The sequence below is a fragment of the Sinohyriopsis cumingii genome, chromosome 1, assembly GCF_028554795.1.
Source record: "Sinohyriopsis cumingii isolate HCF-2022 chromosome 1, ASM2855479v2, whole genome shotgun sequence".
NCBI classification, from domain to species: Eukaryota; Metazoa; Mollusca; class Bivalvia; order Unionida; family Unionidae; genus Sinohyriopsis; species Sinohyriopsis cumingii.
In genome coordinates, this window is record NC_142961.1 from 165,050,886 (window position 1) to 165,066,732 (window position 15,847).

The 15,847-nt window shown below is 32.5% G+C and overlaps 1 protein-coding gene across 2 annotated transcripts in view; it reads right to left on the bottom strand.

Moving 5' to 3' along the window:
• Positions 1–2,654: 2,654 nt before the first annotated feature.
• The window catches only part of LOC149808308 (uncharacterized), a 56,755-nt gene continuing 43,562 nt past the window's right edge, over positions 2,655–15,847 (bottom strand). For both annotated transcript variants that reach the window (XM_089975851.1, XM_089975852.1), the window contains exons 9-11: positions 15,319–15,417; positions 9,933–10,040; positions 2,655–4,352 (exon numbers count right to left, since the gene is read on the bottom strand). In XM_089975851.1, the coding sequence (XP_089831977.1) occupies positions 4,338–4,352; positions 9,933–10,040; positions 15,319–15,417 (222 nt within the window). In that variant the 3' untranslated portion in view covers positions 2,655–4,337. The remainder of the gene's footprint in view (positions 4,353–9,932; positions 10,041–15,318; positions 15,418–15,847) is intronic.

Below are 15,847 nucleotides of genomic sequence, written 5' to 3' on the forward strand. Positions count from 1 at the left end.
CCATTCAGGAGGACTAGCAAGAACATTATTTTCAAGATGATCACTGTAGAGTTTGACCAGCATCATTTTCGTTTAGGACTAGCAAAACTTGTGATGAAAGTGTGTGTGTGTGTGTGTGTACAGCTTCAAGAGAAACTTCCAAATGGTTTAGTCCTAGTGATAACAAAATTATGCTACAAAACAGATGTTGCACAATGAAAAATAATCCCACAAGCTCTTCTGAACTAAAATGAGTAGATATATGCCTATAACACAGAAGCAGTCATTTTCATCAGATGTCTGCTTCAGATAGCTCATATTTTTGTCTGATAGTGATCAAAACTAAATATCAAAGTAGATAGAAGAAAATGAACAAATGTTAAAATTTATTTACACTATTATTGTTTTAGATTAAATAATATTGCCCTGTGCCTTGCCCATTTCAGTGATGCTCCAAAAATCATGCAACTTAACTTTTTTTAGTTGTTGCATCAACTAGATGCCACTAAGGTCATACATTATGAGAAGTAGCCAAGGCAGGATTTTTAAGATCAGCCATACTCCCTTAGTTCCAGAAAGACATGGTAAGAAGTTAGTTTGCAAAAATCCCATGTAGCTATGGCCATCTGTTAGGAAAAGTGCAATAAAAGATTTGGCAGCCATGATGGAGGTCTAATTGGCACCATTTTAAGTTAGTACCAAGAAGACATCAGAATTCTTTTAGCCCCAAAAAAATTGTACATTTGACCATCCATTTTGGAACAATACTGATGATTTTCAAGATGGCAGACAAGCAGGTTATAACGGAGGTCAGATGGGTGCCATTTTTATTTAGGATCAAGATGACATCACATGAAGCCTTTAAGTGTAAATCCCATCTCTATACAACCATCGATTCAGGATGAGTAGTACAAATATTTTCAAGATGGACATCGTTGTGGCTATATTAGATGTCTGATAGACACCATTTTCATTCAGGAAACTAGACATCTTACGAAGTCTTTAAGTACAAACATGTAAATACAAAATCCATTCAAGATAAGTAGCAATAACAGGGTTTCAAGATGGATGTCATCACAGATATAATGGATGTCAGATTGGCACAATTTTCATTGAGGTCCAATTAGAAAAAAAATTAAAAAGTTCTGGAGTATTTTCAAAACCATCATTTCCACTTAGGCCTTATGGGATTGCAAATAATATAGAAGAACTACTCACCTCCAACACTGAACAGTTTGACAAAATAAGTGCTTCAACTTTAATTTTTTGATTAAAAGAGACACATTATACATTTTTGTGTGTGTGTATGGGAAATTGTACTTATTAATTATTTTAAGACATATATTAGACTGACTTTAGCAAGACATCACAACAAAATGGGTCATGCGCCTGGATTTGATTTGTTAGACTATATGCTGAGCTGGCCGGCATAGGGATAATAATATACAAAATTGTTTCATGAATCACCAGATAGCTTAGGTGCTTCCTTTGTGACTTCTGTACAGAGTGGAACTAGATACAAGTCTTTCAGTGAAAATCCCATGTAGATATGCACATCTGTTTAGAAAGAGTAACTATAGCACAATTTTCAAGATGGCCATCATGGTGGCCATATTGGATATCTAAACCAATTTCATATATGATGAACTAGATATTGTAAGAAGGTTTTTAAGTGTAAACTCTGTATATAATTATCCACTGAGTTGGAGGTGCAATAAGAAGATTTTCATATTTTCATGCTTGATGTCTTGTCGGCATCATGTTCATTTAGGATGAACAAGGCATCATAAGAAGCCTTTTAGAGAAAACCTCATGTGAACATAACCATCCATTCTTGAGAAGTAGCAGTAACACAATTTTCAAGAGGGACAATGTGGTGGTCATACTGGATGCCCGAGGCAAAACATTTTCATTTAGGACCAATCAGACATCAGAGGAAGTCTTTTAATGAAAACCCCAATAGTAGGCATAGCAATAAAAGATTTTCAAGATGGCCACTATAGCAGCCATGTCAGACTGTCACAAATACAATTAAGTGTCAACTAGACATTATAAGAAGTTATTTAAGCTAAATCCCCATATGCATATAACAATACTGCATGCCATTTCAGACCAACTAGACCCATGAATGTGTTTGTACAGTTTTGTGGCAATTCATTACTCCTCCAACTAGTTTAGGAGCAGTGATAAAAACAGATGATAGAGATGGAAGAAATCACATAAGCTCTTCTGGTCTAAGACCAGCAGTCAAAATAAAACAATGAGACATAGATGCCAAGTTTGACTGAGATGGATCTTATGTTGCTGAATGGTGCAGGAGAAGTCACTAACTTTTTTCTATGGCTCAGTAGTGACAGAAAATAAACAAAATGCTTGCCAAACACAATTTTTTATTTGCACTTAATGATAAGTAATATCCTAGCTAAACAAAGGAAATTAACTCCCTCATTTTGTATAAGTGACACCATCACCCTTGCTCACTAATGTACCATGCACAAATTATATTGCAGAGTTGAAATAATGAGCAATGTACCATACAGCAGATTCACTCAAATATCAGCTTAATGGCTTGTGTTCTAAATGATGCTGGAATGTCATGATAAAGAATTGACAATGGAAGAGCATTCATGTATATAGGATCAGCCTGAAAGGAGGATAAAAAACAGAACAAATAATACATATAAATCTTTATTTCCATTAAATTATAAATTGGGCATGACTACATTATAATGAATATTTTTATATGTATGCAAATATTTGTCAAATAAACATTGAATATAAAGTACTTTAACCCTGAAAACAAAGTTTCCATCGAAAAATATAATTTCCTGTAAAATAAATTTGAAAAAATTTGAAATACAGGCACATCTATCCTAATGGTTACCTGTTAACAATGATCATTCTCATTTCCTTTATAAATGTCCTGTATGTAATACTCACAACCCTTTTGCAGACACTGGCCAGGCATTTCCTAACCAACCAATGGGTTTTTTCCCTGCTTAAAGCAGACGACACTGGCCCGTATCTATAGCAGTGACAGATGTGTTTTGTTTCATGAGGAGGGAGTTGTTTAGATAAGTGAACATCATGTAAATTTGATGTACAAACATTTCTTATCCTGCCTGTGGTTGCTTTACACCAGTCATGTTCGCAATGTAAATAAAAGTTATCAATATATTAATTTCAAAAGTGAGGTAGTTTTTATCATTACAGTAAAGTGTCAAAGCAATTTGTTTGCTGGGTGGTGGGAAAAACAGTTGTGTTATTGCAGTAGAAACGGAAGTCATGTTTTGTTCCAGTATGACAGGTATAGTTAGATATCTTCATCTATTTGTCTGTGAATTGAAACTACCTCTGAAGAAAGAAAAAAAGTTTGTCTTTGGGAAGAGATATGAATTACATCCCTTTTCATTAGGATCAGAATCATTCAATATTCTGAACTAGCTTGTAATGGCAGTTAAGTTTTGGCTTATACATAACAAAGAATAGCCCTGAAGTCTTCTTTTTATTCTTTGTTCATTACAATCTTCTCACATAATCTGATGGTGAGGTGAGCAACTGACTTGTGCAGATTTTGTTTTTCAGGCATGAACAAATTAAGATCAGTGTATATTTTAAGTTGGTGAAAATTTTTTGGAGAGAACAACATATACCCGTAATTAAAAAATTTTCTACATTGCACATAAAACAATCTTGATAACATACTACAACTAATAATAATGATATCTGGTGCACGATATTTGTTCAAAACACAATTTTAAAAGGCAAACCTATGTACAGACGTCATCTGTCTGCAACTACCAGTTTTACCCTTTCCCAGTTGAGGCTGTGAGTGACAGGTTCGATTGTATTTCATTTTCAAAAAGCACTCCTCTGAAGAAAATAATATACCACATAAAATGGCACATGCCAGAAAAACACGACTTGAATGACCAGTTTTAGAACCAATTATCACAAAAATCTTATTTGTTGTTTGTGGATCAACCATGTTTTATAATGTGAGCACATTTAATGAGAGACAATCTGTCTAGAAAGAACAGATTTACATGGCAGAAGAGGTAGCATTTTTAGACAAGCTATACTATGTTTAAATGAAAATTGTTCATGTGAACAATGTTCAAATACTGATCATAAGTAATGTATCTGTACTCCTTTTCTGCTGCACAAGTAAAGATAGAAAAACCTTCAGTATAAAAAAACAGCATCAAAAGTAAAAGTAATAGCACTGTAAGAACTGCATCTCCAAGTGATGTATACACTGTTGTCTGACTCAAGCTGCCACCTCCAGGTTGTCTGGTTTGAATGGCAGCCATCATTATGTTTACATCATAGGGTCCAGCTCTCATAATGTTCACAATCTACTGTTGGATTTTCTGAAGAAAAAAATTACAAAGTGAACTTGTTTTCTTTTTCACAGTTAATTGCATTTATATTATTATGATTATTATTATTGTTATTATTGTCTTGGACAAAACAAAAATGTAAATTTTCTCTTAAATATTTATCTAAGTTTCTTTTAAAACTTTCAATAAAGTACACTGTGGAATGAAAATAGTGCTGATTACATTCAATGATACTGCAATTTTAAAAATGAGGCTAACTTTTATACAAAATCCAGACTGTAAACAAATGCTTTATTCACACAACTGTTTTGGTTTTATTAGGTCTACATAACGTTTAGAAAATAGTGCAATACCACAGAACAATTATGATTATTTACTGACAACAACATAGAGAAAACAATCACATGTGATTTATTAAAGATCAGGTTAAAAGTTGGTGGTTGGGCTGTTTACAGTTATGTGTGCCATGTTGACCATTTGTTGGACTGTTGACATCACATCATATTCATACTGGAAAGTACTCCATTTACATACTAACCCTTCTATCCAAAGGGTACAATGATTTTACCACGATTTACTTATTCTTCATTGGGAAAGTCGCATTAACAGACCTGCCAAACTCAACAAGACCGTTTCTGGAAAGATGTCGATATTTTCCCATAAGATAGATCAATTTTCTGTAAGGTGCAACAAAATACAATGTACTGCTATTGTTAAATTGGAAAACATGCATTTAAAAATTTCAGAGGTGTAACTGCAGACTAATTCAGCAATGTTCAACAAAGATATCTGTAAAGAACTCCTAGACCTTAGTTACCGCCAGTACAGTTTCACAAACTGCAGTCCCAAATCATAAGAAACTCAATAGCTTCTTGTTATCTCTCAACCTGACATAATCCTATTGGCTTTTTCCCCCCAATTTTATGTTGTGACAGCATTAATCTCTCCCACCATATGACACATATCAACCAACATATGACATCCAATAAACATAATTGTCGCCCTTCCTGCTTTATTTTCCAAAGAATCTGAATATTCATTTTCAATCGTTTGTACTATTTTAACTGTTTAAGAGGTTTATTGTCCCTTTTGTCCTGAACATGTATAAATTGTTGGATGCCACTTTTAGAAAAAATTTATGTAGGCAACAGCATTGTCATGCAAACACTCTCCATAAAAAAAAATATGTAAAATTTAAAGCATCTGAGGTACTTGTGTAAAGTTCGTCAGGTTGCCTGACAACCTCCATTGAATCTAATATAGAACCTGGATCTAAAACAAACACGGACAAGCTAGCATCAGAATTTTAATTTAACAACTTTATTTCTATACTTTGCACAATTATTCTGTAAGTCTGCATTTTAATGGTCATTTCTGTAAGACTGGGTCAAATTGTAAGGGTTGGCAGGTCAGCAAAAGGGTAGTTTTAAACTCCATTGTTGCCCCTGGCAACTGGCTTTGTATGGTTACTCAGAAGATTTTTATGGTTGCCAAGTAAATTACTCTAAGACTGTTATAATTAAAATTACTCAACAACTTTTGTTATTACATCATTAAGTCCTAATTGCATACAATACTTGTCATTCACCATCAGTCCTGCTAATTGAAACTGTCACACATGTTACACTTTTTTAACCTGTTCAAGAACAGCAAAAAGAATATAATTGGACAATTATCTCTCTTTTTTATTATGTTTTGTGCCAGCAATAAAAATATTGGCTTGGGGGTTGATTTATTGGACTACGTGCCTTGTTGTCCATCTCAAGCTTTCTAGTAGATGACCACTGCAGACCAGAAACTTATTTATATTTTATATTATCCGAGTTTACATCAGTATGGTTAACTTTCAGTTAATCCTGTACAGTCCTACCCACTTATATCGACATCTACTATTGCTACCAAAATTGTCATGCTTATGTTGACGTCGAGATAAAAAATAAACGTACATGTCGACAGAAGTCCTTGGTCCCAGCTTGAACAAATCCTTCGTTTTCTAATCATTTATGTCGACAAGCTGCCAGTGCCGACCCATACTATGTTCAACAATTAGTTGATCTTGCCAACGGGCTTTAATTTTCCCACCTAATCATTCATGTTGGCAAGAGGCCAGATCTGACCTGTACTTTATTCAACAATTAGTTGATCTTGCCACCAGGCTTCGATGTCGTGGTTGGATAAAAAACAAGCTTTTGTTTGGTCCTATAAAGCTGGCCTCTCATGGCAACTTAAATAAAAGCAATGAAATCTGATCGATTCTTGCATTTTCCAAAGTGATCCATGATTAAAACAAGTTTATTGTGCTGTGACAGTTTCCTTTTTAACTTTATTTAGCATGTGTCAATGTATACAATATTATGCCTTCAATAATCATATCAATCACATATCTCCTGTTCACTTTTGTGTACTTTTCACAATGACTTCTGTAACTAAATACATGTACTGTTTAATCTAACTTGTTGACAGGTCTTCCATTTCCTGCGAATAGCCCCATCCCCTTGGTAGCCTCAGTAAGATGGGAACAGACTGACCAAAATCTAGGCCAAATTAAGTACATGTACTTGAAGCATGTAAATAACAACTAAGCAACCATGTGCTAATGCCGATATTGAATTTTCAACATTGAATATCGTAGTGAATGTTTTTCATATCAGGATGTGACCAATGCAATATTTTATTGTGGATTGTATTACACAAAGGTAACCAAATGTAATTTGTCAACATACAAGTGTATTTCACACTGGTTTTATCTTCATGTACTCAAAATTTCCATAGTTTGTTTTCTTAAAGTGTAAATGCTACTCAATGACGACAGGTCACCCCTTACTGACTAATTTAACTTATATTTTTTCTTCAGACCCCCCTCCCAACACTCATCTTGACATCCGCCTATGTCAACAATATTCCCTCGGGACTGAGGATGTCGACATAAATGGGTAGGACTGTACTATCATTTAAATTGTCAGGTGAATGCTAGCTTTTCATGTGTATTTGCTGCTTAGCCATTATCCTACAAGACAACATAATATTCAACAATGATTACAATTTGTTTGACTCTTCATAATTGCCATATTCCTTTATTTAACACGCTGTATAGAAAGTTTCCATTTCTTCAACTGACCAATGGGAAATCATACAACCATATAGGAGTAGTGTGTCAAGTGAAAGATGAAAAATACTGCTACATATTCTAGTGTGTTGAACAACAATGAGCATTTGCATGTTTGATATCTTTAAGGGTTCACATTGATGGGCTAAAACAGAATGTGTTTACTGACTCTGATAATTAACAGCTGATTCAGTGGCTTCTGGCCAAGAGAAATCACTCAACTATGGAATTATATGTCGAAAATTCAGGAACCCTGATATAACTATTCAGAGGGAAAAATTAACAATCAAATGTGTTGTGCTGGAGAACAAAAATTCCTTTTAATTTCTAAGATGATAATTTTTAATATTTTTTTCAGCTATCTGACTGGGCTTTAACTTATGGAAAAATTGTTGCCTGGAATTGTATTTTGGATGTCCTGGGCTTTTTCTACCTCTGCACATAAGAAAACAAAAATCAATCAAGTCATTATCTTAATCCAATTTAATTTGAGGGGGATTAGGGAATGAAGTTTTAGCTTGTTGACTACTGCGTATAAATGACATTATGAAGAAAAAAAAAAACCAGAAATAATCAAAATGGTCAATGCTGGACTTCAATATTTAGGTGAGAAGACTTCTCTCTTTTGCATATTTAATGTTAGATGATCAAAATACTGACGAAATACTTGAAGAACTTTATAAAGTTATTTAAGACTGTCTTAACTGGCTGTACAAAATGGAAACTTCGAAAGTAATTACAGTAAAAATTGTACTGTTTCTATAATAAGAGTCCTCTTTTTATACATTTATAGGATGAAATATTGGATAAAATGATTAATTTTACTAGCAATGGACCTGAATACATCTACTGAGGAATACAATTTTTTTAACTGGGCTGCAAAAATTAAAGTTTTCCTTGTTTTTCAAGGATAATGTGTGGTTTTTCATTAGGAATTCCAATCAATGTAATTTCTTAATTTCTGGTATTTATGATCATCAGGTTAGCACCAAAACTGACTACAGAACATATGACTTCTTTTTCCTACTATCCACAATCTGCTTTGAAGGGAATTGTGACAAAAAAGTGAACATTTAACATCGATTATTAATGCTTTGTATTTTGAAACAGACTAGGGTTATGGGAACAGGGTGAAATCAAGGCAAGACAAACTTGACTTGGCTTCTGGGAGTTATTCACGTGAAATGACAGACCTAAAGGCTTAAATCATCCTTTACTGTGAACTAGCAACGTCAAGATCTAAAAAAATTCAAGTTTGGTGACCTGGAACATATAGTATAAAACTATACTGTAATGTTGGAAAATATAACTTGGGTGCAAATTAACATTAATGATAAAACTCATTAAATTCTCTACCTGGCCACCATAAATGTAACCAAGTATGAATTTACTATGAATTATGAATCCTATGAATTTACGATGAAATAATGTTACAGATAAAGGTGAAAAGGTATTTAACTTCATGGATGACTACATGTATCTCATGCTCTAATAGCTATCAGTGTGTTGCCTTAAATATATCTAAAATTACACTGATATCTCGTCCATTCCTGGATGTTTTACTGTCAGTGTGTACCTTTAATACATCTAAAATCACACTGATATCTCGTCTATCCATGGACATTTTACTGTCAGTGTGTTGCCTTTAATATATCTAAAATCACACTGATATCTCGTCTATCCCTGGATGTATTACTGTCAGTGTGTTGCCTTTAATATATCTAAAATCACACGGATATCTGGTCTATCCCTGGATGTTTTACTGTCAGTATGTTGCCTGTAATACATCTAAAATCACACTAATATCTGGTATATCCGAGGATGTTTTACTGTCAGTGTGTTGCCTTAGATATATCTAAAATCACACTGATATTTTGTCTATCACTTGATGTTTTGCCTTTGATATATATAAAATAACAATGATATCTCATTTATCCCTGGATGTTTTACTGTCAGTATGTTGCCTTTAATACATCTAACATCACACAGATATCTTGTCTATCCCTGGATGTTTTACTGTCAGTGTGTTGCTTGTAATACATCTAAAATCACACTAATATCTGGTCTATTCCTAGATGTTTTACTGTCAGTATGTTGATTTTAATACATCTAAAATCACATTGATATCTCGTCTATTCCTGGATGTTTTACTGTCAGTGTGTTGCCAATAATACATCTAAAATCACACTGGTATCTGGTCTATCCCTGGACATTATACTGTCAGTATGTTACTTTTAATACATCTAATATCACACTGATATCTGATCTAAAAATTGGATGTTTTACTATTAGTATGTTGCCTTTAATACATCTAAAATCACACAGATATCTTGTCTATATTGTAGATGTTTTACTCTCAGCATGTTGCTTTTAATACATCTAAAAAATCACACTGATATCTGGTCTATCCCTGGATGTTTTACTGTCAGTATGTTACCTTTAATACATCTAAAATCACACAGATATCTGGTCTATCCCTGGATGTTTTACTATTAGTATGTTACCTTTAATACATCTAAAATCACACTGATATCTGGTCTATCCCTGGATGTTTTACTGGGATACAAGAACTTAGCTCTTCCTTCTTTGTCCAGTATAAAATCACCACCCATCTGAATAACAAAAGAAAAATGAGATTGAAATATGTAAGTTTCAAGTTTTGCTAAAAAATCGTACACAAATAGTCATATATTTTCCTTTACTATTTAGCATCTTCTATTCCACAACAATAACAAATGATGTTACCAATATTGTACAAGAAAAAACAATACAGTGTCCATTTCCTGATCTCTTCTTCTCACCTCCATCTATTAGCCTTCAAAAATAATTTAAAAAAAAATAAAAAGTAGAACTTAACCTTTATTTCAGGTCAGAGTTAAAACACAGATGTTAACCAACGACAAATCATCTATTCTTTGTCTCTTCATTTTGACTGATTGATTTCTTTGATAAAGTTCATTTTCTATGAAATACATACAAAAGTGTATATCAGTTATTTATTTCCTTGAATACCATCAAGAAGTAAAATAGCAAATAATTTCAAAATTTTCATAAATTTTTTATGAAATAAAAAAAAACAAATGTATGATTATTTATTAAGTAAAACAAAACCCAACTGATTATATTTAACAAGACAAAATATGAGTAGTTGTATTGATCTCATTTTATTTATAGTTCATGCCTTGCACAGTTTGCAATGTCCAAGGTCATTATGTTTATGATATGATATTATTGATACCTTCTGAAAGCAAATATATGAAATAAATTAATGAAATGTCATATCTATATAGTATTGTATTATATGATAAATGTCATATCTATATAGTACTGTATTATATGATTAATGAAATGTCATATCTATATAGTACTGTATTATCTAATAAATGAAATGTCATATCTATATAGTATTATCTGATAAATGAAATGTCATATCTATATAGTATTATCTGATAAATGAAATGTCATATCTATATAGTATTATCTGATAAATGAAATGTCATACCTATATAGCATTATCTGATAAATGAAATGTCCTACCTATATAGCATTATCTGATAAATGAAATGTCGTATCTATATAGATTATCAGATAAATGAAATGTCATATCTATATAGTATTTTCTGATAAATGAAATGTCATATCTGTATAGTATTATCTGATAAATGAAATGTCATATCTATATAGCATTATATGATAAATGAAATGTCATATCTATATAGCATTATATGATAAATGAAATGTCATACCTATATAGCATTATATGATAAATGAAATGTCATATCTATATAGCATTATATGATAAATGAAATGTCATATCTATATAGCATTATATGATAAATGAAATGTCATACCTATATAGCATTATATGATAAATGAAATGTCATATCTATATAGCATTATATGATAAATGAAATGTCATACCTATATAGCATTATATGATAAATGAAATGCCATATCTATATAGTATTATCTGATAAATGAAATGTCATATCTATATAGTATTTTCTGATAAATGAAATGTCATATCTATATAGTATTATCTGATAAATGAAATGTCATATCTATATAGCATTATACGATAAATGAAATGCCATATCTATAAAGTATTATCTGATAAATGAAATGTCGTATCTATATAGCATTATATGATAAATGAAATGCCATATCTATAAAGTATTATCTGATAAATGAAAAAAACATTATTAGCATCCTTGTACTTATATTTGCTGTCATTGCCATGTGATGGATGTCGAAGAATTAAGCTTCAGCTGTTTGTATTTATTTAGAAAAACCCAAATCCTGATTCAGCCACAAAATGACAACACTGACATACAAGTCATCATTTATATCAATGTAGATCTCTCTAGGTTGTAAAATGTACAAATTTTTCAACTACCCAAATATAGAAAAAAAGTTAAATATTTTCCTTCTCAATTTACTAAACATAACAAATTATAATACTGTATAACAAGTTATTTTTTATTTATGGAGACATTTTCTTAAATTAACAGCCTCAGACTGAGATTATGAAAATATATCTTAAAATTTATTATCCACTGAAATTATGGCAGTCAAATTTTTTAAAAATTCAAGAGAGCAATCCTCTATTTTGTTACGGTCAAATGTGGAGATTTCTGCTTACACTCATTTTGCTATCTTCTATACCTAAGTCCCATGTTCAGTTTGATATCCTGTATACCTAAGTCCCATGTTCAGTTTGATATCCTGTATACCTAAGTCCCATGTTCAGTTTGATATCCTGTATACCTAAGTCCCATGTTCAGTTTGATATCCTGTATACCTAAGTCCCATGTTCAGTTTGCTATCTTCTATACCTAAGTCCCATGTTCAGTTTGATATCCTGTATACCTCAAGTCCCATATTCATTTTTATAAATTTTAACTGCACTGTTTATGAATAATTTTGTTGAAATGCATGCAGAAGTAATGTTTCACTAGAACAAAGTACTCACAAAGATGGAGATCATGGAACACAGAATTTGCAATAGGTTGTGAAATAACTCCATATAAATTTAAAAGAAATCTAAATGACTAAAGCTAGATCTATGTTCAATATGGTCATCAAAATAAATAATGATAATTAGTGGAAAGAACAGTAAAACACTGCATTCGGACGCAGAAGTGTGATCTTGGCACATTTTCTAACTTCAATAATATATAAGCCATAATGTGAAAATAAGTAAGTCAGATCTGTATTTTCATTAAAAAATATCAATAACACTTCAAAAACAACATGCATTTCTTTAAAATAGTACACGGGCAACCCGTCCAATTCAAAATGTAACACCCCTTATCTCCTTACATATGGCTTCACCATGCTCTATTGCATATTTGTTGCTCTTATTTCTTCATATATAATCCATCAAGCAAATATTTCATGAAGATCAGTGTTTTTATTTCAAATATCTGTAAAAAAAGGACAGGGGATGACTTATTTTTCAATTTTCTTTTCCTTTTCTTTTGCTTGTTTACTTGCAAATTTGGCCTGTCATTTTTTCTCCCAATCATTGCTTAAATGATATTGCTACATGTTTTTCTCAGTGTTTACAAAGATTTATGATGATCTGTTATGTGCTTTGAACAAAAAAAGAATGACCAGCAGAGCTTACTTTAAAAATGTTCTTAATACTCAATAGATCCGTTTTCTGCATCTTTCTTAATTTAAATTTTTAAAAAAAACCCATAATAATTGCTCTATTCTTATTTTGATCTCAATACGTAATCATAAACTGCACAAGCTTCATAAATCATTTTACTCTATATGACCATAACATCCATACACCGCTACATTAGTGACATGTTGACTTATTCAAGTATATGTCACACCTAACAGCAAACTGAGATTTAGTTAAGATATCATACAGTTCAAAATTTTGGACATTCTAACAGTTCTTTCACTGAAGCAGTAAATTTTGGGAATTCTGCTGCAGTAAATTTTACCACAGAAATGGAATTTTACTCACATGTAATGTTCTGCAGAAAGCATGAAAAATTTAAAAATTTAAGATTTACTTCATTTATAAGAGTGCTTCTGTTAGCCTCTCTTCTTGGCATGTATAATAAAATATAGCCATCACTACTCATGGCATTCTAAATAAATCTTCCTTTTTGGGTACACCCAATCTTTAGTACTATTACATACATTGAGTAATAAATAAATTAATTGCTTTTATTGATAGAGTGAATAAAGAGTTCTAAAGAATGCAATCATGTACTCACTGCTATGGACAATATGAAGAACTGTTCACACAATACACTTTGAACATGCAGTAGCCAAACAAGCTCACAATACATACGATTAGGAATATTCTTGTTTGTTTAATCTGAACCAATATCTCAAGATTAGCTTGACATCAAAATGCCACTGTCATTTCTAATGGAACAGACTGATTAAATGATTTACTTTGCATTTTCCTCAATGAAAGGAAAATAGGCCATTCCGACTTTTCCTGTATAATGACTGTGTAGGCAAGAATAATTTGGCATACGCTAGTAAGCCAATAATTATCTCAGAGAGAAAACAGTGCTGGCTGTCCGTGCTAATGTAAAATCCCCTGTATATGCAATCCCTGTTATAAATTGCCAAAAAGTTAAACCATTCTTTTCAGACAATAATGACTAAATTTATATCCAAGAAAATAACTTTCTATATGACATGTCTTTTCAAAGACCATCATTCTGATAGTTCCTGTGTTTGAAACAGAATATACTGGACTAATATTGAGCAAATACACTTCTATCTTGCACACCATGGCAAGCAAATACACTTCTATCTTGCACACCATGGCAAGCAAATACACTTCTATCTTGCACACCATGGCAAGCAAATACACTTCTGCATTGCACACCATGGCAAGCAAATACACATATCTTGCACACTTTGGCAAGCAAATACACCTCTATCTTGCACACCATGGCAAGCAAATACACATATCTTGCACATAATGGCAAGCAAATACACCTCTATCTTGCACACCATGGCAAGCAAATACACTTCTATCTTGCACACCATGGTAAGCAAATACACTTCTATCTTGCACACCATGGCAAGCAAATACACATATCTTGCACACCATGGCAAGCAAATACACCTCAACCTTGCATACCGTGGCAAGCAAATACACTTCTATCTTGCACATCATGGCAAGCAAATACACATCTATCTTGTACACCATGGCAAGCAAATACACATATCTTGCACATAATGGCAAGCAAATACACCTCTATTTTGCACACCATGGCAAGCAAATACACTTCTATCTTGCACACCATGGCAAGCAAATACACATATCTTGCACACCATGGCAAGCAAATACACCTCAATCTTGCACACCGTGGCAAGCAAATACACTTCTATCTTGCACATCATGGCAAGCAAATACACTTCTATCTTGTACACCATGGCAAGCAAATACACATCTATCTTGCACACCATGGCAAGCAAATATACATCTATCTTGCACACCATGGCAAGTAAATACACTTCTATCTTGCACATCATGGCAAGCAAATACACATCTATCTTGCACACCATGGCAAGCAAATACACATCTGACTTGCACACCATGGCAAGTAAGTACAATTCTATCTTGCACACCATGACAAGCAAATACACTTCTATCTTGCACACAATGGCAAGCAAATACACTTCTATCTTGCATACATGGCAAGCAAATAAACCTCTATCTTGCACACCATGGCAAGTAAGTACAATTCTATCTTGCACACCATGGCAAGCAAATACACATCTATCAAAAGCAAAAGACGGAATATCTTCTAAAGTAGAAATGAATGCATGGAATACTCAGAATGTTAGTACATTTGAAACATTTACAGTGTAGCTATGTGGACCATCTCTGTCAATATTTACCTGCTGGATATCATCATGTATGTTTTCATAAGGTTTTGGAAGAGGTTTACCCTCTGTCATCTGCTCAGCATAGTATACCATGGATGCCACACTCCATACCTGTCGTAAATGAACTATTCTTACTTCTTGCATAAAAATTGTCATTACCATATTTCATGTATTTTTTCATACTCTTTAATTTTTCGTAAACAATATAGTCATCAAAATAATAATTATTTAAATATATAATAATTTTTTGTACATATTATTTTTGAATATTTCGAAAAATCCATTAAATTATCAGGCATAAAATTTCTACTAAGAAGATTTATGTTTGTAAAAAAGATAAAAATTACCCTATTGCCATCTTGTTTTTACAAAAATTAATAATTAATTCTTGGTGAGAAAATACAATGATTGATGCATAAGCTCTCTTACTGTCATTACAATATCTACTGGTGATTATTAACAAATGGACTAAGGGAGCATTGTTTACTTGCAACACAATAACATGTAAAATTCACTTAGGAATTTCCAAAACCCTGACCCA